Source organism: Odocoileus virginianus, chromosome 22, assembly GCF_023699985.2.
Source record: "Odocoileus virginianus isolate 20LAN1187 ecotype Illinois chromosome 22, Ovbor_1.2, whole genome shotgun sequence".
Taxonomy (NCBI): Eukaryota; Metazoa; Chordata; class Mammalia; order Artiodactyla; family Cervidae; genus Odocoileus; species Odocoileus virginianus.
In genome coordinates, this window is record NC_069695.1 from 43,026,382 (window position 1) to 43,048,625 (window position 22,244).

Below are 22,244 nucleotides of genomic sequence, written 5' to 3' on the forward strand. Positions count from 1 at the left end.
GTCCTTACAGCCTTCTCCATGGACCCTCTTCTGTACCCCTTTCCTACAAACCGCAGAGCTTAAAGAAGGTCCTGGTGCCTTGCAGTCCTTACAGTCTTCTCCATGGACCCTCTGCTGTATCCATTTCCTGCAAACCACAGAGCCAAAAGCTCTTGGTGCCTTCCTGCTCTGAAATGCCGTTTCTGAACCTTTCTTTGCTGACCTTCTTAACAAAAGCATAGATGCATGCCATGAAATCAGCTAAATTACTTACTGCTGACCATCAACTGCCTATTTCCCTGTCATTCTCCTCCACTGGAAACTTTCATTGTTGTCTTATTTAGGCCTGCAGCTGTGACTTCAACATCTGCATGAATGGTCCACCCGTGACCTGGCCTCACAGGGCCTTGTTCTCTTGTAAAGCCAACCTTGGCCACTCCCTCTCATTAAGAGTCAAGTTAGCCCTTCAAAATCTTGATCCAGTGCTTTTCACTGTCTGACCAGCATACCATCTATCCTTACAGCTCTTTTCATTCCTCCATGTCTTCAACTTCAGTCTCATTACCCTACCACTGTTTATAATATACCTTAATTCTCACTTTCATCTTCCCCCATTGAATTTTACAGCCGCAAACTGTAATCCCTCTTAACTGCCACAGCTAGGTGAGTGCCACTGGTTTCCACTAGTAGTGGCGAGAAGACCAGGGTATTGCTAACGTTGTACTGCTGCCCCGCTTCTTCACTCTCCTCAGTACATCTTTTTTAAAGTTCTCACTGTCTCCACTTACTTGCCTCCTGTCTTCCTCAGCCTTCGCCATTAAGTCTTCCAGTCCTGCTCTGCTATTGAAAATAATTTTATCAAAATAAAAAGTTACGTATAGCAAATCTAGTGGCCACATTTGCTTCTTTGAAGCTTTGACATAGTTGACCACGACTTTGTGTGTGTGTGTGTGTGTGTGTGTGTGTGTGTGTATACATATATATATGTTTATATATGCTATATATATGTTATATATGTGTGTGTATATATATATGTGTATATATATATTTACATATGCTACTGCTAAGTCACTCCAGTCATGTCCTACTGTGCGACCCCATCCCTGGGATTCTCCAGGCAAGAACACTGGAGTGGGTTGCCATTTCCTTCTCCAATGCATAAAAGTGAAAAGTGAAAGCGAAGTTGCTCAGTCGTGCCCGACTCTTTGCGACCCCATGGACTGCAGCCTACCAGGCTCCTCCATCCGTGGGATTTTCCAAGCAAGAGTACTGGAGTGGGGTGCCATTGCCTTCTCCGATGTGTGTGTGTGTGTGTGTGGGTTTCCAGGTAGCTCCGATGGTAAAGAATCTGCCTGCAATGTGGGAGACCCAGGTTCGGTTCCTGGGCCAGGAAGATCCCTTAGAGAAGGAACTGGCAACCCACTCCAATAATCTTGCCTGGAGAATCCCATGGACAGAGGAACCTGGCGGACAATGTGGTCTCAAAGAGTTGGACATGACTGAGTGACTAACCAAAGCACAGCATGTGTATAGGTTAGTCTCTAAGTAGTGTCCAACTCTTTGCAACCCCATGGTTTCAGTTTAGAGGGAACAGATCCAGAACTTTCTACCAAGACCAGGAAAAACCTTCATTGTCTAAAACCAAATTTTTTACTCACATCCATCCCCAAAGTCAGATCTGTGCCTCCTTTTATCACTACAGTGCTGCATTTCCACTCAGGGCGCAACTGTCCAAGAGGAGAGTGTTCTGAGCAGGAGGTGGCCTGTGCCCAGTGGACACTTCCTGACACCTTTCCCCACACAGCTCCACTGCTAGTAGTGAGCATTTGGAATGGCAACATACTTTCTCTTTGTTTAGAGGAAGATGAAAAGTTCGAGCACTGATAAGGATAAACCTTTAGTTCTTACAGGGGTCCACATACTCCAAAGGTGAAATGATTTAGATATCTTGTATATTTTTAGTGTAGAGGAGTATGAGCTATTTTCTCCTCCATTTAGGAAGCTTATAACCAGACCAGTCACTGTATTTTCTAAGAGGGTGGGATTAGTGTCCCTGGAGGATACTTATGACTCATGAATGGAGTCACACTATTTCCTTTCACTCATTACCCATGACACACCAAGGTAGCCTTAAGATAGCAGATGGAGTCACGTTACCCCTTCACTCATTACCCATGACATGCTGAGGTAGCCTTAAGGTGGCAGATTCTTGTCTTCATTGAGCAAAGACAGATCTTCATTCCTTAGTAAAGTGTAATTAATGGTATAAAGCAGATCTCCCCTTAGATCCCTTCTGAAAAGAATATACTTACTAAAAAATGAAAAAAATGTCATTATTAGATGGTTACTTCAAAGGTGTGTTCCCTATTGGGAGACCTAGAAGTGGTATTATATCAAGGCCCTAGAATAAGATGTATTTTCAAGCCTTGCTTTTCATTGAGACAACTGGTGAATAAGTTTACATTCTATTTTACATAGGAGTAATAGTAATCATAAAAATCTAAGTATCATTACTTGTAGGAGTGCTCTTAATATGAGAAAGAATGGCAAAATTCTAACACATTGCTGTTTATTTTTATTTCCCATTCTCCTTTAGGTATTCTAATCTTATTTTGAATTTGTTTTCCTTGATGGTGGATGCAAACATTCCAGATATTGCTCTTGAACCTGATAAAACTGTGAAAAAGGTAATATTCATATACCCTCAGATATTATAGTCTACTTTTCATACTTAAGAAGTACCAGGGTTTTAACAACTCATTTCCCCTTGTCCCAACCCCTAGACTCTTAAGTAATGAAAATTAAGGAAGAGACCTTGTGTGTATTTCTTTTTCACATTTCAGAATACGGCAGCCTCTCAAGCCCTCTGCAACTAGTTTTATCCCCTTCCCTGTTCATGCTCACAGTCACATGAGTGGCTCACTATATCAAGAGAGGAAGCTTACTATCACTACCCTTACTCTTTGTCCGAAAAAGTTTAGCTTCTCTTTAATATTCCTGCTAAGATACCTGATTCCTGGTACTCCCAGACCAAGCATGCTAAGAATCAGAAACAAAATATTATAATAGTATATAGAAGAAAACAGTTGTTCTTTCTCTTTCCCATTCATACCCTTGGTTACAGGGGTTTCTTATTGTGTCAGGAGAGTAGAGACCTGCTTTTAACTTAACCTGCAGAGAGAAGCATGAAAGAAAACTGTCACATAGATGATCAGTTATTCAGAACTATCTTACCCTGAGATACAGTGAGAGATGGGAGAAAGGAGTAATAAATTTGAAGGTTTTTTTTTTAATTCAAATTAATTTCTGGCTCTGATTCACTGAAAATGAAAGTCGCTCAGTCACGTCCAACTCCTTGTGACCCCATGGACTATAGAGTCCTTGGAATTCTCCAGGCCAGAATACTGGAGTGGTTAGCCTTTCCCTTCTCCAGGGGATCGTCCCAACCCAAGGATTGAACCTGGGTCTCTTACATGGCAGGCAGATTCTTTACCAGCTGAGCTATTGAGGAGGGTGTATATAACACATTTTGTTTATCCAAAGATAACATAAAATGATCTTAAATATCAGAGAGCTTTTTAATAATGAGCTTCGAAGATAGCATAGCTTTTTAACTTACAGAAGTATAAAACTACTAAAATTGTAAAATGGAATTTCTCTGTTGGTTATAAATAATATTTCTTACCAAAAGCCCTAAGTTCTGATGTAACTGACTCAGCATTATTAGAAACATACCTCTGTGGGTTGAACATTGTCTTGGTCCATTTGGGCTGCTACATATATCAATGTAACAAAATACCAGACACTAGGTAGCTTGTAAACAACAGAAACTCATTTCTTATGCTTCTGGAAGCTCTAAATACTAGTCCAGGGTGCCAGAATGGTCAACTTAAAGCCCCTTTGGGGTCAAAGGGCACTTCTTAGGGTGGAAGGCGCCGGGAATCTCTTTGGTGTCTCTTTATAAGAGCACATATATAAGAGCACATGAGGGCTCCACCCTCACAATCTAAGTACCTTTCAAAAGGTCCACTTACTCATGCCGTCACTTTGGGCATTAGTATTTCAATATGGATTTGGAAGGTACAAGAATATTTACATAATTTCAAACATGAATTAAGCTAATCTCTTTTACTTAATTTTATGAGTCTTTGGCAGTGAGAGGGATTTTAATGTAAATCTTATTGTTTAACATTTAAGAAAATTATGCTCTTTTAGGATTTCATTTATTATTTTCTAGGAAACACTGTCTCAAAACTCCCCACCCTGGCCAAACTAGGAAATGGACTGCTTATCACACTAGGTTTTGATGTGGGTAATTTTTTTCAACTTAAGCTCATTCATCAAGAAACATAAGTAGTTGATGAAAATTTCAAAACGGATGACTGCACCAGATTTCAAATGTTATTGCTTTTGTGTGCCTATGCATGTGTTGCTGTTTTTAGGATCTGTTGTTGCTGTTTATTTTAAACCCATTTATCTCTGTCATATGTTCACTCTTGCCTGACTTCACTTATGTTCAGAACTCATTTATGAAAGTTCTAATGGTAGTTGTCAAATGGAATCTTTTTGTTTCTTCTTCCAGTATGTGGTTTTTGTTCTTATTAGATCTTTTGTTTCAACTTTTCCTTTTAGAAAATCATGATTTTATTGTTTAAACTTTGGTTACCAGCTATCTTTATGGCATATCTTCTAAATATTTAATCATAGCAAAGTTCTACAATATTTTCCTTTTTTCCATAGCGTATATTAGTACGTCTTTATCAGTTTCTTTTTAAGTTTTTGAAACTGACTACCCATTTTATTGTGCTTCATAGATAACTGTGTTCCTTACAGATTTGGAAGGTTGTAGAAACTCTGTGTTGAGCAAGTCTGCTGGTGCCATTTTTCCAACATTCACTCACTTTGTGTCGCATTTTGGTAATACTCAACGATATTTCAAACAAAGGGTATTTTATCTACTTTTGAAAGACAGTGCAGAGACTGAGATTTACAAGTTTACATCCTTTTGCTTGATAAGTAATATGTCGTATCTGGGTTTCCAGTTTCCCAAGAATTCCAAGGGTGCTGCTCCAGTGAAGTGTTGACAGATGTTCAATTACTGGCTCTTAAAAAATACTGTCTCTAAGTTCATTTTAATTTGCATTAATATAAGGGACATGTAGCACAAAATTTACAAATAATAATAAAATGTCCTATAGTCTTTCTCTTTTAAAAAAAAAAAAAAAAGGACACTGCAGATTGATTGGAGTGCAGCCTTAGCTAACAAGGTGAAAAGGACAGTTTGAAGCTGATAGAGATACCCAGGAAATTCCGAGGAGAAATTGTAGAAGGGTGAAAGGAACAGAGCTAAAAGGACAGGGGTAGAGTAATAAGTAGCGTAGCAGAAGTCAGTATGTATGATAACAAATCTACCATTTTTATGCTGTTAATCTTCTTATAAAAAAGAATGTCTTCATATTCTGTGAATAACATTTTCTTTATATGCTAAATACATATCTTCTGTTTGTAATTTAAGCACTTATATAAGTATGCAGGCTTTGGCAAACTGGGTTAAAGGTTTGTTTTGATTCTCCTGCCCTGTAGTGTTTTTGACGTCCTTAAAAAAATAGTTTTCAAAATTCTCAGACATGACCTCCCTAGGTAGAAATCAAGGAGTACAATGGAATAAATTCTTTAACTGGGATCCAGAAGTGAGAGAGAGAGTTGATTGAAGGTATGCTTTTAGATCTCCCTCCAGCCAGCCGTCCTTCACTTGCTCCCCCTCCCTCTCCTTTCCGAGGCCGCAGAGCTGTCGGATCTCTCGGTACGCTTGCAGTGCAGTAGAGAGAAGAGCACCGAGCGGGCCGTGGGCGGTGGTGGTTGTGGTGGTTGTTATTGTTCTGTCGCCCAGCTGTGTCCGACTCTTTGTGACCCCATGGACTGCAGCACGCCAGGCCTCCCTGTCTCACCATCTCCCAAAGTTTGCTCACGTTCATGTTTGTTGCATTGGTGATGGGTTGTAGTACTGTCTGCCTTTTCTTCTTCCTGATTTTCTAGTAGTTAAATTCCATACTTAAATGGAAATAGTAAATGTGGACCACTTTTTATCCACTTGGAAACCCCATTTTCTTCTAGCCTGTCTTTTCAGAAGTTTATATGGATCGTTTATAAGAGGAGAAAGGAGTAAACACAGTGCGTACTGAGATCGTCTGGAAGTGTGAGCCTCTTAACGTCAGTTAAAGGTCCCTGGGTTGGCTTCCTAAATTCTCTGTCTCAGTTTCTGTGTCTTAGAGGTTGAGATATTATCTACCTCAGAGCCATCGGAGAGTAGAATGAAATACTGCACGTAAGGTGCTTTGCACAGTGTTAGCATGAGGTAGTCGGGCATGGCCACCCACTCCAGTATTCTCGCCTAGAGAATTCCATGGACAGAGGAGCCTGGTGAGCTACAGTCCATGGGGTCGCAGAGACAGATACAACTGAGCTCTAACACACAGTCATTTGGTAACATTTGCTTGTGTGTTTTAGGGAACTATTCTGATATATATATCTCTACTCATCTTTCTAGTTCTTATTGCTATTCAGAATCAACTGTATGTTTTAATATGAAATAATGAAAAAGTCATCAGTCTTTAGAAATTATAGGTCATATTGAAGGTAGTTCTTTGCAGAAGTATAACGAACTCCTATAGGAAAGGGGACATTAGAAGATCTATAGTTTACTTTTTATCTGTTTTTAACTTTGCAGGGCTGAACAGAATTATTGTCTGTTCACTTTGTTAATATTTTTCTGAAAAAAAAAATTTACAACCAACCAAGATAGGATGATATAAAGAGCATATAGCAAAAAGTAAAGTTCCACATTCAGGAGACTAGTATTCAGAACTCCTTATAGGTTATGAACCTTTTTTTTTGCTGGAGAAATAAGTCATTGTAATAATATCTGTATCCGTTTGTTCTTGTCTCTTCAAAATGTTATGTTTTTCTTTATTCAAAAGCTAATAGACTGTGGCCTTACAGGTTCAGGACAAGTTTCGTTTAGACCTGTCTGACGAAGAGGCAGTGCATTACATGCAGAGTCTGATTGATGAGAGTGTCCATGCTCTGTTTGCTGCAGTGGTGGAACAGATTCACAAGTTTGCCCAGGTAGGTTCTCTGGTGGCAGTGTGTTCATCTCAGCGTCTCCATGTTCTACCGTAGAATTCTCTCAGAGCCATGCCTTTCTCTGCAAATGACACATCTTTTCTGGTTTTTTTGTCAAGCCTTCTTGACATCTCACCAGCCTTCCAACGTGAATGTGTTTGATGCGCTAATAACTCTAAAACATTCCACTGAAATATTTTTAGTAACTAAATTGTAGAGCGCCAGCATAGGTATATCTGTACACTGTAGTCAGTGGTGCCTATAAACTCTTCTTGAGAATGGTCTTGAGCCTGGTGGAGGCCTTGACAAGTGAGACTTGGACACTTGTTGGGTTTGGTAAATGGTGACGTGCTAGGAAAGGAGGTTAGAAGCTGAGAAAAGTGATAGGGTACGTAGCACACATAGAAAGGTCTATCTGTAGACTTATGGTTAGCAGACACTTCTGCAGTTGTTTGAGGGAAGACTTTTTTATACTAGCCTTGATGATAAACCTCAGATTTAAAACCTGTTTTAATTTTGAATGTCACAATGAGGGTGATGATGGACGAGGTTAGCAAACAGAAAAATGAGGACACTTTCCTCTCCCACATTCTCCTGCAAAGTCCTTCCTGACTTTACACATTCAGTTAATGATAATTTTGCTAATACTGTAAGCTCAAAGCTTGTCTGTTTTAACTTCTCCCTCACCCAACACACAGGATGTCACCAAGCCTTGTGAGTTTCCTTAACTGTTTTTTAATTATCATTTTCTGTCATTTTCCCACTACTGACATTTTGACCTAGTTGTTCTTCATTTTACGATACTTTGGTAACTAAAATCATTCATAACTCCTTTTAGTATTTTTTTTCTCTCCGCATTCCTATCTTTATTCTACTAAATATTCCAATCATATATATTTTCACAAAATTCCACTTTACCTTTTTGTGTGTGTGATTTAAATATGAAAAGTGTTTACCCGTTGCCTACAAATGACGTCCAGTCTCTAGCAATTCAGGGCCTTCCAGATCATTGTGTTGTAAGCTTCTTTCTAAACTATTCCCCAAATACTCTCTTTTTCCCAGTATTTTTGTTCTTTTCCATTTCTCTGGCTACTTAGCTCTTTTCTTTGGCTCAGAATATCTGTCTCCTTAATAATGAATCTCCTGTAAATGCCTGCTTGCTAAAATCCAACCTGTCCTTCCAAGATCTATTAATGCCACTCTGATTCATCTTCCTCTGAATATTAATAGTACTTTGTACTACATTTTGTTTTCTATTATAAATATTTGAATCACCTTATAACTATCCTAAAATGCAAGCTTCTTGAAGACTGGGATGTGTATCAGTCACCCAGAAGCACAGTGCCTTTAAACACTTAAGAAATATCTAATGCATATAAGGGAATTTTTTTTTTCCTATAAATGTTAGCTGATATTCTTTCTCATGATAAAAAATGTTTATTGTCTCTGAACACCAGTCTGAGTCATATTTTGTTATAAGTGCCAACTCAAGGTTTGCTGTACCCCCCGTTAATTGTCATCGCTTCTCAGGAGAGTAAACTGTGACCCGGAGGGTAAGTTAAGTGACTTGTCAAAGTCACCAAACTAGTTAGTGGCGGACCTGGCTCAACATACAGCACAGCACAGTATTTTAGAACTATAAGGGAAATAAAGCCCAGAAAGGTATAATGACTTAGCCAACTTCATGTGCCTAATGAAGGACAGAATCAAGGCTTGAACCCAGATCTTCTGACCCCCGTATCTCAACTTAAGTCTTCTTTATCAGAATCTGATATACTTTTTTTACTTTTTTATTGAGGTATAGTTGATTTACAGTGTTATAAAAGTTTCAGGGGTACAACATAGTGACTCACAAGGATTCCAAGTTCTTTATCTCAGGAAGTTATCTTGAAAATGCTTATGCTTGTCTTTCAAGTTTCTTTAAATATGTCATCTGTGAGGGCTTCCCTGGTGGCTCAGTGATAAAGAATCTGCCTCCCAGTGCAAGAGACATGGGTTGGATCCCTGATCTGAGAAGATCCCACATGGTGCTGAGCGACTAAGCCCATGCAACATAACTACTGAGCCTGTGCGCTAGAGCCTGGGAGCAATAAGTGCTGAAGCCCCCACACCCAGAGCCCTGCTGCAGAACCATAACTTAATGAGCCTGTGCGCTAGAGCCTGGGAGCTGTAACTGCTGAAGCCCCCACACCCAGAGCCCTGCTGCAGAACCATAACTTAATGAGCCTGTGCGCTAGAGCCTGGGAGCCGTAACTGCTGAAGCCCCCACACCCAGAGCCCTGCTGCAGAACCATAACTTAATGAGCCTGTGCTCTAGAGCCTGGGAGCCGTAAGTGCTGAAGCCCCCACGCCTAGAGCCCTGCTGCAGAACCATAACTTAATGAGCCTGTGCGCTAGAGCCGGGAGCCGTAAGTGCTGAAGCCCCCACGCCCAGAGCCCTGCTGCAGAACCATAACTTAAAGAGCCTGTGCGCTAGAGCCTGGGAGCAGTAACTGCTGAAGCCCCCACGCCCAGAGCCCTGCTGCAGAAGGAAAGCCCCACAGCGAGGAACCCAAGCACCGCTAGAGAGCAGCCCCCCCACAGCTGGAGAGAAGTCCGTGCAGCGACGGAGACCCGGAGACCCGGCACAGCCAAAGAATAAATTAATAACAAATAATTTTTTAAACGTCACCTGTGTTCACACTGTTACACAACAAACAATATCAATATGAATAACATTAAGACATTAATTTTAATTGGAACTTGCTTAGGTATTGAAGGGTACAAGGTCTTAACTTCACCTAAGTCTTTTCAGATTATAAAATTATAGATGCATAGTTGTTTCTTAACTAATCTATGAGGGAATGTATTTTCCTTTGAAATTTACATTCCTACATATGCATTTTCTAAGTATTGCTCCTAGTAAATCACATGCACACTCAAGTTTTGATGATCAACATGTGTTTTTTGGTTACTCAGCATTTATTATAAGGATGCATTTTGCTAATTGATTTTGTGCTAATTTTAGTGCATTCCTATTAATCATTATGGATTATAGAACCCAGTTTTTATAAATGGATGTAGACATGTTAACAGAAGTTCTTCCTGCATTAAAGAAATATTCTTAAAAACGACTGAAAAATTGCCAAATACAGTTGCTATGTTGACATGCTGAAAGGCTTATTTTATTCCATCATGCCATTTGCTAGGAAGGGTTGAGATTAAACACTGCAATATTTGTTGCCTAGCAACACCCACCTACTAGTGATGGAAATTTTCCACTGAAAAACACTTTTATTTAGGTCATTATCTTTGAAATTGCATCATCAGAGCTCTTCTTCCCTTCAAAATTATCTTATAGGGCTTTCTACTCTTATCTGTGCAAAAAGGGGAGACCACTTAGTTTGGGTCACTTCCTGCTCTAAAACTATGCCTTTCAATGGAAATCTCTCATATCACAGCTCATTTCTTTCTAGTTTCTACTTTTTCCTGTCTGTCTCTCTTCCTTGATTGATGGTAGAAGTGTGGAGAAAAGGGGTGGGGGATGATTTCCATTCATCTTAATACATATTAAATCTAATTACATGAATATAGATTCAAGTTAGAGATATATTTTTGGCACACTAAATTTAAGAATTTATGAACAGATTGGAAATTTTAGGTGAGTTCCAGCTCAGCATACTAAGAGCACACACCACTGCCAACCATCTGGCAGGAACCCTTCCTTAGCCCCTTCGGTATTCAAGGAGGACGAGCACAGGGCCCAGCAGAAGGTCACAGGAATATGCAGCCCCAGTGCACCTTTGATGAAAAGAAGCCAGCTATACACACACTCTCACACTTGAGATTAAAAGACACACCATGAAAGGAGGAAAGAATGTGTTTATTATGCCTGACATTTCCCCCGTATCTAACAGATGTGTCAGGGACTCCCTTCGAAGTAATTCAGGTCCTACATTCCTCCCATAACATGACATCTTACCATGCTGAATGAGATTCCAATATTGAAGGTTCTTGGGGGTTTTTTTGGTACAACATGGCCTCTAAATGCAAGCCATCTGCTCCATCTGCTACTCAAGAATTAGGTTTTTTGCTTCAGTCCTGAGGGGAAAGCTTCCTATTTTGCTTTTATTCATTTTATTTATATTCCATTTTACCTTTATGTAAGGACTTTAGTACTTAAAACCTGTGTAGAATGTTTCCACGGTAACTGCTCTACTCTCTCATCTGGTTTGAAAAAGCGCAGATGTAAAAGATGCCCAGAGGAGAAGAGATCAGAACATTATTTCTGATTTTACATTATATGGACCTTATTTTACCATTAGGAATAGAGAACAGAAATGTAAAATATTCCATTGATCAAAACATAAAGTTTCCAAGGAGCCAAGGGTCTTTTAATTTCTTGGCTACAGTCACCATCCACATTGATTTGAAGCCCAGGAAGATGAAATCAGCCACCATTTTCACATTTTCCACATCTGTTTGCCACGAAGTGATAAAACTAGATGCCATGATCTTCATTTTTTGAATGTTGAGTTTTTAAGCCAGTTTTTTCACTCTTTCACCTTCATCAAGAGGCTTTTTAGTTACTCTTCACTTTCTGCCATAAGGGTGGTGTCATCTGCATATCTGAGGTTATTGATATTTCTCCTGGCAATCTTGATTTCCAGCTTGTGCTTCATCCAGCCCAGCATTTCACATGATGTACTCTGCACAGAAGTTAAATAAGCAGGGTGACAATATACAGGCTTGATGAACTCCTTCCCAATTTGGAACCAGTCTGTTGTTCCATGTCCAGTTCTAACTGTTGCTTTTTGACCTCCACACAGGTTTCTCAAGGAGGCAAGTCAGGTGGTCTGGTGTTCTCATCTCTTTAAGAATTTTCCACAGTTTGTTGTGATCCACACAGTCAAAGACTTTAGTGCAGTCGATGAAGCAGAAGTAGATGTTTTTCTGGAATTGTCTTGGTTTTTCTATGAATCAGTGGATGTTGGCAATTTGATCTCTGGTTTCTCTGTCTTTTCTAAATCCAGTTTGTACATGGAAATTCTTGGTTCATGTACTGTTGAACCCTAGCTGGAAGAATTTTGAGGATTACCTTGTTAGCATGTCAAATGAGCATAATTGTGCAGTAGTTTGAACACTCTTTGGATTGCCCTTCTTGGGGATTGAAATGAAAACTGGCCTTTTCCAGTCCTATGACCATTGCTGAGTTTTCCAAGTTTACTAGCATATTGAGTGCAGCACTTTAACAGCATCATCGTTGTTAATATATTAATGTTACATTAATGGCCCCAGACATCTTTGTTAATGTCCCCAAAACAATTCTTTACTGGGTCTTTGTTATTCTTTCAGCCCTGCTTCCTTTGATTTTTTTCCAGACCATTTCTGTACTCTGTATTGTGCATTGGCGTCACAATGTGTGGAAAAACTTAACAATTTTCACAGTCTCTAAAAATGTTGCACCAAGAACTAAGCTTATTACTCAGAATATTAATCATCTATCACTGCAGAATTCAGTGGAATTTTTGCCTTCCTACTTCTAGATTTGTCTGATATTTAATAATGAAGTCATCTTGAGCTTACAGTTAGCAAACATTGCTTCCCCCAAATATTTGCTCATATAAACTGGAATTACCTGAAGTTTTTGTTGTTGTTGTTGTTTGTCTTTTTCTATTAAAGAATTACATGTTTGTCCTATTCTAAGTGTTTTGACTATAAACTGTTGTTTCTATTCTTTGTGAACAGAGAAGCTTATTTTCTTTTTGTTGTTGTTTTTAATTTTTGTAGTACTGGAGAAAATGAAACTGGATTTGGCCCATCAAGATGATTGTCACTGTAAGAAAACAACTTTAAAAACAACATGTGTGTAATGAAGACTTAAGACTGTCAAACAAGGAAGAGAACATTTAGTCTTGAAGATACCATATATCCCAAGTGTTTCACAGTGCCTGAATTTTGTTTCCGTGGATGTCATTGCTTAAATGCAATCTTGAATGGTTTGTTTGAAGTATTGTATATATGTATTTTCAAATGTACACATTGTTAATAAGCTAAGAAATAAGAATCTTGTTCTAGAACCATGTACATATTATGAGAGTTCTCAAGGAATTTTATGTTGAAATAGTAAAACATTTTAGTCTTCAACTCTGAAAGCCCATTTTTCCTTTATCTCTTCATGTCAGTGGAGCAGTTGTATGGGTTCGGGCTGTCTCATCTGTGCTTGTTTGCTTTGTCGCTCCATCCCTTGTTCCCCTTCTCTGTTGTTCCTCCTCCCCCTAGATTTTTTTTTTTTTTGGCCCAATCTATAATACTTCAAGTTTCACATGTTATGGCCTATTCTTTCATACTTTGAGAATTATATCTATTTCAAATAAGACAGCCATTTTTTCTTTCTTACAAATACTGGGAATTTGTTTTGTAGTTCATATTTCTCCTAGGTTGTACATACATAAAGCAGGTTATAAAAATGTAATTATCTGAATACTTGGCCAAAAGGTAATGTGGCAGCAGTTTTTCCTATTGAAACTAAGATATTTTTACATGTAAGCATAAATTGTCTTTGTGCAATAAATTTTTTTATGAAAACTTAGTTTTCAAGAGCTTTTAAAAGTAACTCTCCTAGACCTGTTAATGTAATCTACCCTTTCTGATTAAAGCAAAATAATTTTTAGTGTTCTAAGACTAGAAATCCTACTAGTCCATCTAGCTTTTTTGCCTAATATAACTTTAGCAAAAAGAAACACACACAAATGAGAAGAGCAGAACAGTAACAATCTTGGCAAATGTGTTGTAAAGTCATATGATTTTGTTTTGGAAGCTATACAGTATCTCTTTTGATGCTGAATAAATATTTAATATCAAATGATAGAAAAAGAGTTAAGGTTGTATTAAGGCAGAGTTTCAGAAAATATCATTATAATGTTACCAAATTCATATCTCTGAGTTTACTGCATTAGAATGGGGTTACCAGCTGGAAAGCAAGTATATAATTAAGAGATAATCTTGAAGGCACATGGAATGTGACCTGTATAAAACATACATGCAGATTATAAAAAATGGTAAGGAAGAAAATGCCTCTGAAAATTATCATAAGCGAATAATGCCTAATGTAATGGCAAGCTCCATTCTCTCTGACTTTTTCTTTGCTTCATGTATTTTCATCATTTTTTGTTGCCTAGAAGTTTGTAACCAATCTGCATTCTTATTCTTCTCGTCCTACTGCTATTGGTACCTCCTTCTAAAGTTTCCTCAAAATGGCACTGCTAAAAGTGACCACTCCAACTTTCTGAACTCTTTTAATTCTTTATTTGTAGCTTTTTAATTGACACTCAGTACAGTAAGGTATTTTTATTGTAGTTGCATCTCCTGTTACAGAGGTTGGCAAACATTTTCTGTAAAGGGCCAAGACAGTAAATATCTTCAGTTTTGAAAAGCATATAATCTTGGTCATAATTTATACTCTGTTGTATGAGTAAAACAATCACAGACAGCATGTAACCAAATGTTATGGCCATATTTGACCTTCAGGCCATAATTTGCTGACCTCTGTTTGAATTAACTGTAGGTCAAACTGTATCATCTTAATCACTTTATAAACTCCATAACATTTTGCATAGATAGTAATATGTATATTTATATCACATGCTCTATAAATGTTTTTGAACTAGTATGAAATTGTATAGTGGCAAACACAACTAGTAAGGTGGGTTGATTATGAGTGACCTTGTATTCTGTGCAAACTTTATAGGGATTATGAGACAGAGAGCTTTCTAGGAAGAAAGACAGATATTGACTAAGGAAGGATAGTGACTTTGGTTTCACAGAATGTATTTTGGCTGTGGGTGGGTTTCATCAGTCCCCATTTCTCCTGCTCAAAGCAACCTCTGTGCTCGTACTCTTTCCCCCAAATACCATTTTTTTTATCATGTATCATGTAGTCTGTATTTTCCTTTATTATCATCGCCATTCAGATTTTTGGCAAGGTTTACAGTGTTTCAAGCACAATGCTTTCTTGAGTTTGAAGAAAGTGTTTGTGAGGACACATGCTTTAATTTAGAAGTAGGAGTGTATTCTAGTTTCAGAGTGAGATTTCTGAATTAGGGAGAGAAAATGCGGATGGCAGCCACTGTGAGTGGGGCTATCAGAAAGAAGTAAAGTGTGGTTCACATCCCTAAATAAGGGGTTCATATTATCTGATTTTTTTTTACTGTCCGTATAGTAGGGTTAGATGTTCCCAGCTCATTTGTATTATAAGGTTTTCAGGTGGGTATTTATTATAATCACAGCATAATTTGTGAAAACTTACTATTACATATCAGAATTATACTAATTGCTTCATATGCCTTATATATCACTATTCTGTATAACAGTCCTGAAGTAGAATTCCTTCCCCATTTACAGAACTTTAAGGGAAGTGAACTCACCTGCCCACGGTAAGGCTGCAGAGTGAGAGTAGAGTTAGGGCCTGAAGTTGAGTTCCTCATTTCAGTGATCACTGTCTTAACCATCAGAATCTCCTGGCCTTCATTTCTCACAGAGACAGTGGTGACAGTACTGACCTCTGTTGTGTGCATGTGTGTATATGTGGTCCATTAGACTTGAATCCCCACAAACAAGGCCTGTTCCTTATTTTTCTTTTTTTGAACAGAATTACCAAAGGTACAGGCAGTAGTCAATAAATTAAATTTCTAAGAAACTGAGTCGTGTCATCATGCCACATTCATACTTGCCTTGAAATAGGAAATCTGTCAATCCTAAAGGAAATCAGTCCTGAATATTCTTTGGAAGGATGATGCTGAAGCTGAAGCTCCAATACTTTGGCCACCTGATGTGAAGAACTGACTCATTTGAAAAGACTCTGATGCTGGGAAAGATTGAAAGCAGGAGGAGAAGGGGACGACAGAGGATGAGATGGTTGGATGGCATCACCAATTCAATGGACATGAGTTTGAACAAGATCTGGGAGTTGGTGATGGACAGGGAAACCTGACATGCTGCAGTCCCCAGGGTCACAAAGAGACATGACTGAGCGACTGAACTGAAATAGGAAATCAGTCAATAAAAACGTGAAGGCAAAATAAATCTTAACATGCAATTATTAACCTACAATCACAATATCCTTTATATTTTTGCACATAGACCTAACATTACAGTTTTGTTTTGTTTTTTTTTAAAGAATTGCCTTTCCTATGGTGACGAGCTCCCCACGAGAACATGCCTCTGGCAGAGGATCTCCATCTCTCTCCAGAAGAGAAGAGGAAACATAAGAAGAAGTGCCTGGTGCAGAGTCCAACTCCTATTTCATGGATGTGAGATGCCCAGGATGCTATAAAATCACTGCAATCTTTAGCCATGTACAACACAGTAGTTTTGTGTCTTGGCTGCTCAACTGTCCTCTGCCAGCCTGCAGGAGGAAAAGCAAGGCTTTCAGAAGGGTGCTCCTTCAGGCAGAAGCAGCACTAAAAGTACCCTGTATCAAGATGAATGGAAAACCATCCCAAAAAACACATTTTGGATACAAAAAAAAAGTAAAGAATTGAGACTCTTCGGATTTTTTGTGTGTGGGGGGAAGGCAGGTAGATTTCAAAAACGTGAATTTTCTATAATTAAATATGGAAAATATACCAGATTTCTGAAATGAATAATTTGATATGTTAACACTTCACCATAAAGAATGCATACCACCTGGATGGGATCCTGGTACAGCTAAAAATGAAAGAAATTCATATAAAGTGTGAACTAGTTTAAAAAAAAAATAGTAGTCTCAAAGTATAAGGCAGTTACTTTATAGAAAATCCCATAGTTTGAGTTTGTTTAATTTTCCTCAAGTTGTGCTGTTTTTGGTAGGAACACCTCAAAAAAAATAAATACTGTATACTTCTCATGACCTTATTAGAGAACACATGATATGAATTTGTCCTATGCCTGGTCTTGGTAACTTTCATCACTTGGTAAAAATACGTTTTCCAGCTTTTTTCAAGCTCTTCAGTTCAGTCGCTCATTCACGTCCGCCTCTTTGTGACCCCATGGACTGCAGCACACCAGGCTTCCCTGTCCATCACCAACTCACAGAGCTTGCTCATTGTGTTGGTGATGCTATCCTACCATCTCATCCTCTGGTGTCCCCTACTCCACCTGCCTTCAGTCTTTGCCAGCATCAGGGTCTTTTTCAATGAGTCAGTTCTTCACATTAAGTGGCCAAAGTACTGGAGCTTCAGCTTCAGCATCAGTCCTTCCAGTGAATATTCAGGACTGATTTCCTTTAGGATTGACTGGGTGGATCTCCTTGCTGTCCGAGGCACTCTCAAGAGTCTTCTCCAACAACCACAGTTCAAAAGCATCACTTCTTCAACGCTCAGCTTTCTCTATGGTCCAACACTCACATACATACATGACTACTGGAAAAACTTCAAACTCTGAAGTTAATTTGTATTTGAAACTTACAAATCAGTGAGCAATTTATAAGAATTTTATGCAGAGATACCTTGAAACCATGTTAATATCTTGTTCTTTAACACACTTTTACCCATCGGTTTTATCATATGTTGCTTTTCATTGCCTGAATCAAGTATTACTATGGTGAAAGGCAAATGATGATTTTTTTTTAATTCTTTCTGCAGTTGTTAGAGATCTACTAATAGAGCTGTACTTTCTCCATTAATTATTCATTTATTTATATTAGTATGAGCACTTATTTTATTGTACAGTGCATTCCTGTCATCACTTACTGTGATGGTAAGGTTGCCCAGGACTGACCTGTCCCCAGTCTGGTGCCTGTGTCCCTGATATGACTCGAATGTTCTTGAGCCTTTCTTACTTCTGGCACAAGATGATCCAGGCTCAGCTTGTACTTTATGTGCCCCAGCCCTGCAGTCAGCCATTTCTCCAAGGAGCCCTGGTTCTTTCCTGGTTCACTTTTACCAGATACCTCCCCAAATAAGGTGTCTAACTTTTCTAAAATGGAAGTTATTATAGCATTCCAGTATTGCCATTCTAAAACTCTGTGGAGTGTGAACAGGGCAGATGTAGACACAAATAAGCTCAAACAGGTCAAGTAACATCTGAATGAACCACAGAATTTAACTAGAATTTAGCTATTTCTTTAACTTCTCAGCTTTGATCATCATCACCACTGTCCTTGAGACATCAGGACCAGTCTTAACATGTTCTTTATCTGTTTTGTTAGCACAAAACTTCCCTAGGTCAGTGAGAGTGATCTGTTATTCCTATACAGCTTTGTACAACCCCCGTCTGGAATTCCTTGGACCATCTTCACTAAATAGAACCACTTACACTGAAACAATAAAGATGAACCTCAAAAATATTCTAAGTGAAAGAAACCAGACACAGAAGATCACATGTAAGTTTCCATTTGTCAGAGAAGATAAATCTTCAGCAGAAAGCAATTCAGAGGCTGCCAGGGGCTGGGTAAGAAAATGGGAATTGACAGGAAAGGAACACTGAAGGGATGTTATTCAATGATGACAAATGTTTCAAAACTTGAACAGCTACTAAGTTTACAATTCATGTACTAAAAAACATAGGTTGTATTTTATGACCTACAAGTTGTACCTCAGTAATGCTTATTTTAAGAGATCCTAAGCAACTCACTGTCTAAAGCCAGGAAACACTGTCTTTCTACACCATGGGAGCCCCAAGCTGCTTTCACAACAACATCCACCCAAGCCACCCCTTCCAGCCCGTGTTCACCTGAGGGCACCGAGATCTCCAGCTTCACCTGCGCTGTTGTCGCCGCCCTGTGACAGGCCTGCACGCCCCGAGCAGACACACCTCCACCAGCCCTGCTCTCCGCAGTCAGGAGAAGATAAGGTGGTGCACATTTCCAGGGTTTCTGGCATGGCTGATGAGGGCCGACCAGTCCAGGCCGCTCCAGAGGAAGGAGAGGAGTCTGACAAGTGATGCAGGAGCCGAGCCAGGCGTGGGGCTGGGTGCAGGGTACCAGGCCCAACTGTGAAAAGAAAGCCAAATTGGTATTCCGGGACAATTGTAACTCATCTTTTTGGGTGAGGTGAGAAATTGCATTCCGAAATATACTCTAGGGACATCCAGGGTTCTGGCCACTCGGCAGGCTTACTGCTGTAAGCAGCTGCCATCACCTACCAGGTAGAGTTTGTCTTCTCACCTCAAGGGAAAAAAAAAAAAAACCACACATGCATCTGCTGCCAGAGCACAGTAGAAATTGTCCCAAATAGAGGCCCCTAACCAGAATTTCCTTGAGAGCATTTCTCTCAACCTGAAGTCTATTTAAAACTTGCTTTCAAATGCAATTCAAAGCCACAATGAGGTATCACCTCACACCTGCCAGGATCGCTAGTCATCAAAATGTCTACAAACAAGTGCTGATTTCAGGGCATGGAGAACGGGAGCCCTCCTGCACTGTTGGTGCAGAAGAATGTAAATTGGTGCAGCCACTATGGAGGTTCCTTTAAAAACTAAAAATAGGATTACCCTATGATCAGAAATTGCGCTCCTGGGCATATATCTGGAAAAAATGAAAACTAATTTAAAAAGATATGTGCATTCCAATGCTCATAGCAGCACTGTTTATAACAGCCAAGACATGGAAGCAACCTGTCAATAGATGAACAGGTAAAGAAGAGGTACATATATATATATACATATATATATATATATATATATATATATATATATATACACTCACAATGGAATATTGAGCTGAAAAAGGATGAAGAGTTACCGTTTGCAGCAACATGGATGGACCTAGAGATTATCATACTAAATGAAGTAAGATAAATACTATATGATATTAAATGTAGAATCTAAAAAATAATACAAAAAGATGTAGAAAACATACTTCTGGTTTCCAAAGGGGAAATGAGTGTGAGGGATAGGTTAGGAGTATGAGATTAACAGATTACACTACTATACATAAAATAGATTGGCAAGTGTTTACTGGATAACACAGGGAGCAATATTTGAAATCTTTTAATAAACTATAATGAAAAATAAGCTGAAAGAAAAATTACATATATTTATAAATAATTCAGTTATTTATAATTGAATTATTTTGCATCACTTTGCTGTATACTTAAAACTAACACCATATTGTAAATCAACTGCACTTCAATTAAAAAACAACAGCAAAAAAAAAACCAAAAAACTTGAATGTTACTGTACTTCTCCGTGAGAGCACTAATATCCCAGTCCATCTCAATTAAATGACTCGCCTCTGCCCACCCACCCCACAGTACTGGTAGTTATACCAGAATCTCAGTAGTGAGACCTTCACACATCGTGTTGTCCTGTTTGTTCTGTCACTGGACAAGAGTCCAGAACATACCATGAGGGCATCATGGCCGGGGAGTTCATGCCATGACCTCCGACCCCCCTGGCTGGCTTCTCAGTCTCTCCCTTACGGACTGTCTCCTCAGATCAATCTCAGAACGTTGAACCAACACGGTGCTTATGTCTGAGACCACTTGTTCCTTCTACTTCCTCACGGGTGATCTCACCCAGATCTGTGGGGTTACGTGCCAGTGACTCGCTGATGACCAGGGCGGAGTCCACGTTCACAAGGCCCTGAGCTCAGCTCGGGGGCCTGCCAGGGCTCTGCTGAAAGCCTTAGTAATTTTATCTTGGAATGTTTTAGTAACTCCAGTAGGGCAGGGGAGACACCCGTGACGTGTGGCCTACCACCATTCCTTGCCACTCTGTTAGCATCTACAGTGTGTGGTAGGCCCACACTTGGGGTTTAGTGAGATGCAAAGAGCAAGCTGATTGTCAAGAAACCACACTTAAACCAGAGCATACTTTGAACAGAGGAAGAACAGTGATGTTCTAAGAACGCAAACCGCCAAGAAACTCTGAACACAACCTGAAATGTCAGGGAACTGTGTGTGTCTGTGTGTCTATGTGTGTGGGTGTGTGTCTGTGTGTGTGTGTGTGTGTGTGTGAGCGCGCGCATGCTATGGGAGCCAGATGATAGTATGAAGGTTAAGGCCCATCCAGTGCACAGTGGGGCCCAGTGTGTGACTTCCCACTGCAGCTATCTTTTCATATATTTAAATTGAGATATAATTGACACATAGCACTGTAAATGTAAGGTGCACGGTATGTGGGCTTGGTAATTTGTGTATTGCAATAGGAATACTATAGTAGTATTAGCTAACTCTTCTTCCATGTTACATATTTATCACTTTTTGTGTGCATTAGGAACAGTTAAGATTTAGTTTCTTAGTAACGTTGAAACTTATAATACAACTTTGAGAACAGTTAAGATTTAGTTTCTTAGTAATGTTGAAATTTATACAATATTGTATAAATACACACAATAGTATGTATACAGTACATACAATATACAATACAATAGTGTTGACTATAATCACTATGTTGTGTATTAACTCTCTAGAACTTACCTACTGGTCATAAGTTTTTACCCTTAAGACAATTTCTCTCCAATTTCCCTATCTCCAGCTCCTTATAACTTCTATTCTCCTCTCTGTTTTTACAAAGTGAAAGTGAAGTTGCTCAGTCGTGTCCCACTCTTTGCGACCCTGTGGACTGTAGCCCGTCAGGCTCCTCCATCCATGGGATTCTCCAGGCAAGAATACTGGAGTGGGTTGCCATTTCCTTCTCCAGGGGATCTTCCTGACCCAGGGATTGAACCCAGGTCTCCCGCAATGCAGGCAGACGCTTTAACCTCTGAGCCACCAGGGAAGCCCTTTTTTTTACAAGTTCAGAGTCAAAAGTGATATTATACAGTGTTTGTCCTCTGTCTGACTTATCTCACTTAGCATAATGCCTTCAGTGTCCATCCATGTTGTCATATATAGTAGGCGTTACTTCCTTCTCTTGGATGAAAATATTCAAATATATATCACAGCTTCTTTATCCATCCATCCAATGACAGACACTTAGGCTGTTTCCTTATCTTGGCTATTGTGAATAATGCTTCAGTGAACATGAGTATGCAGATAGCCCTCTGAGATACTGATTTTAGCTCATTCAGATATATATCCAGGAGTGGGATTCCTGGATGATACAGTAGTACAGTTTTTAACTTTTTGAAAAACTGTCATATGTTTCCCATAATGACTTGTATCAGTTTACATTCCCACCAACAGGGTTTCCTTTTCTCTACATCTTTACCAGCAATTGTGAAAAGCCATCCTAACAGGTAT

The 22,244-nt window shown here is 39.2% G+C and overlaps 1 protein-coding gene and 1 pseudogene across 2 annotated transcripts in view; both read left to right on the forward strand.

Annotated features, from left to right (window-relative positions):
• The window catches only part of PIK3C3 (phosphatidylinositol 3-kinase catalytic subunit type 3), a 159,929-nt gene extending 143,765 nt beyond the window's left edge, over nucleotides 1–16,164 (forward strand). The window contains exons 23-26 of one of the 2 annotated variants that reach the window (XR_011482771.1): nucleotides 2,576–2,666; nucleotides 6,979–7,104; nucleotides 12,871–13,079; nucleotides 15,731–16,164. Coding sequence is in view for 1 of the 2 variants with exons in the window: in XM_070452922.1 (XP_070309023.1) it covers nucleotides 2,576–2,666; nucleotides 6,979–7,104; nucleotides 12,871–12,885 (232 nt within the window). In the remaining variant the exon portion in view is untranslated. Of the gene's footprint in view, nucleotides 1–2,575; nucleotides 2,667–6,978; nucleotides 7,105–12,870; nucleotides 15,013–15,730 lie in introns of those variants that run through there. The other variant, XM_070452922.1, reaches the window with a different exon arrangement.
• On the forward strand, nucleotides 12,990–16,986 carry LOC110128187 (small ribosomal subunit protein eS27-like; annotated as a pseudogene).
• Nucleotides 16,987–22,244: the final 5,258 nt, after the last annotated feature.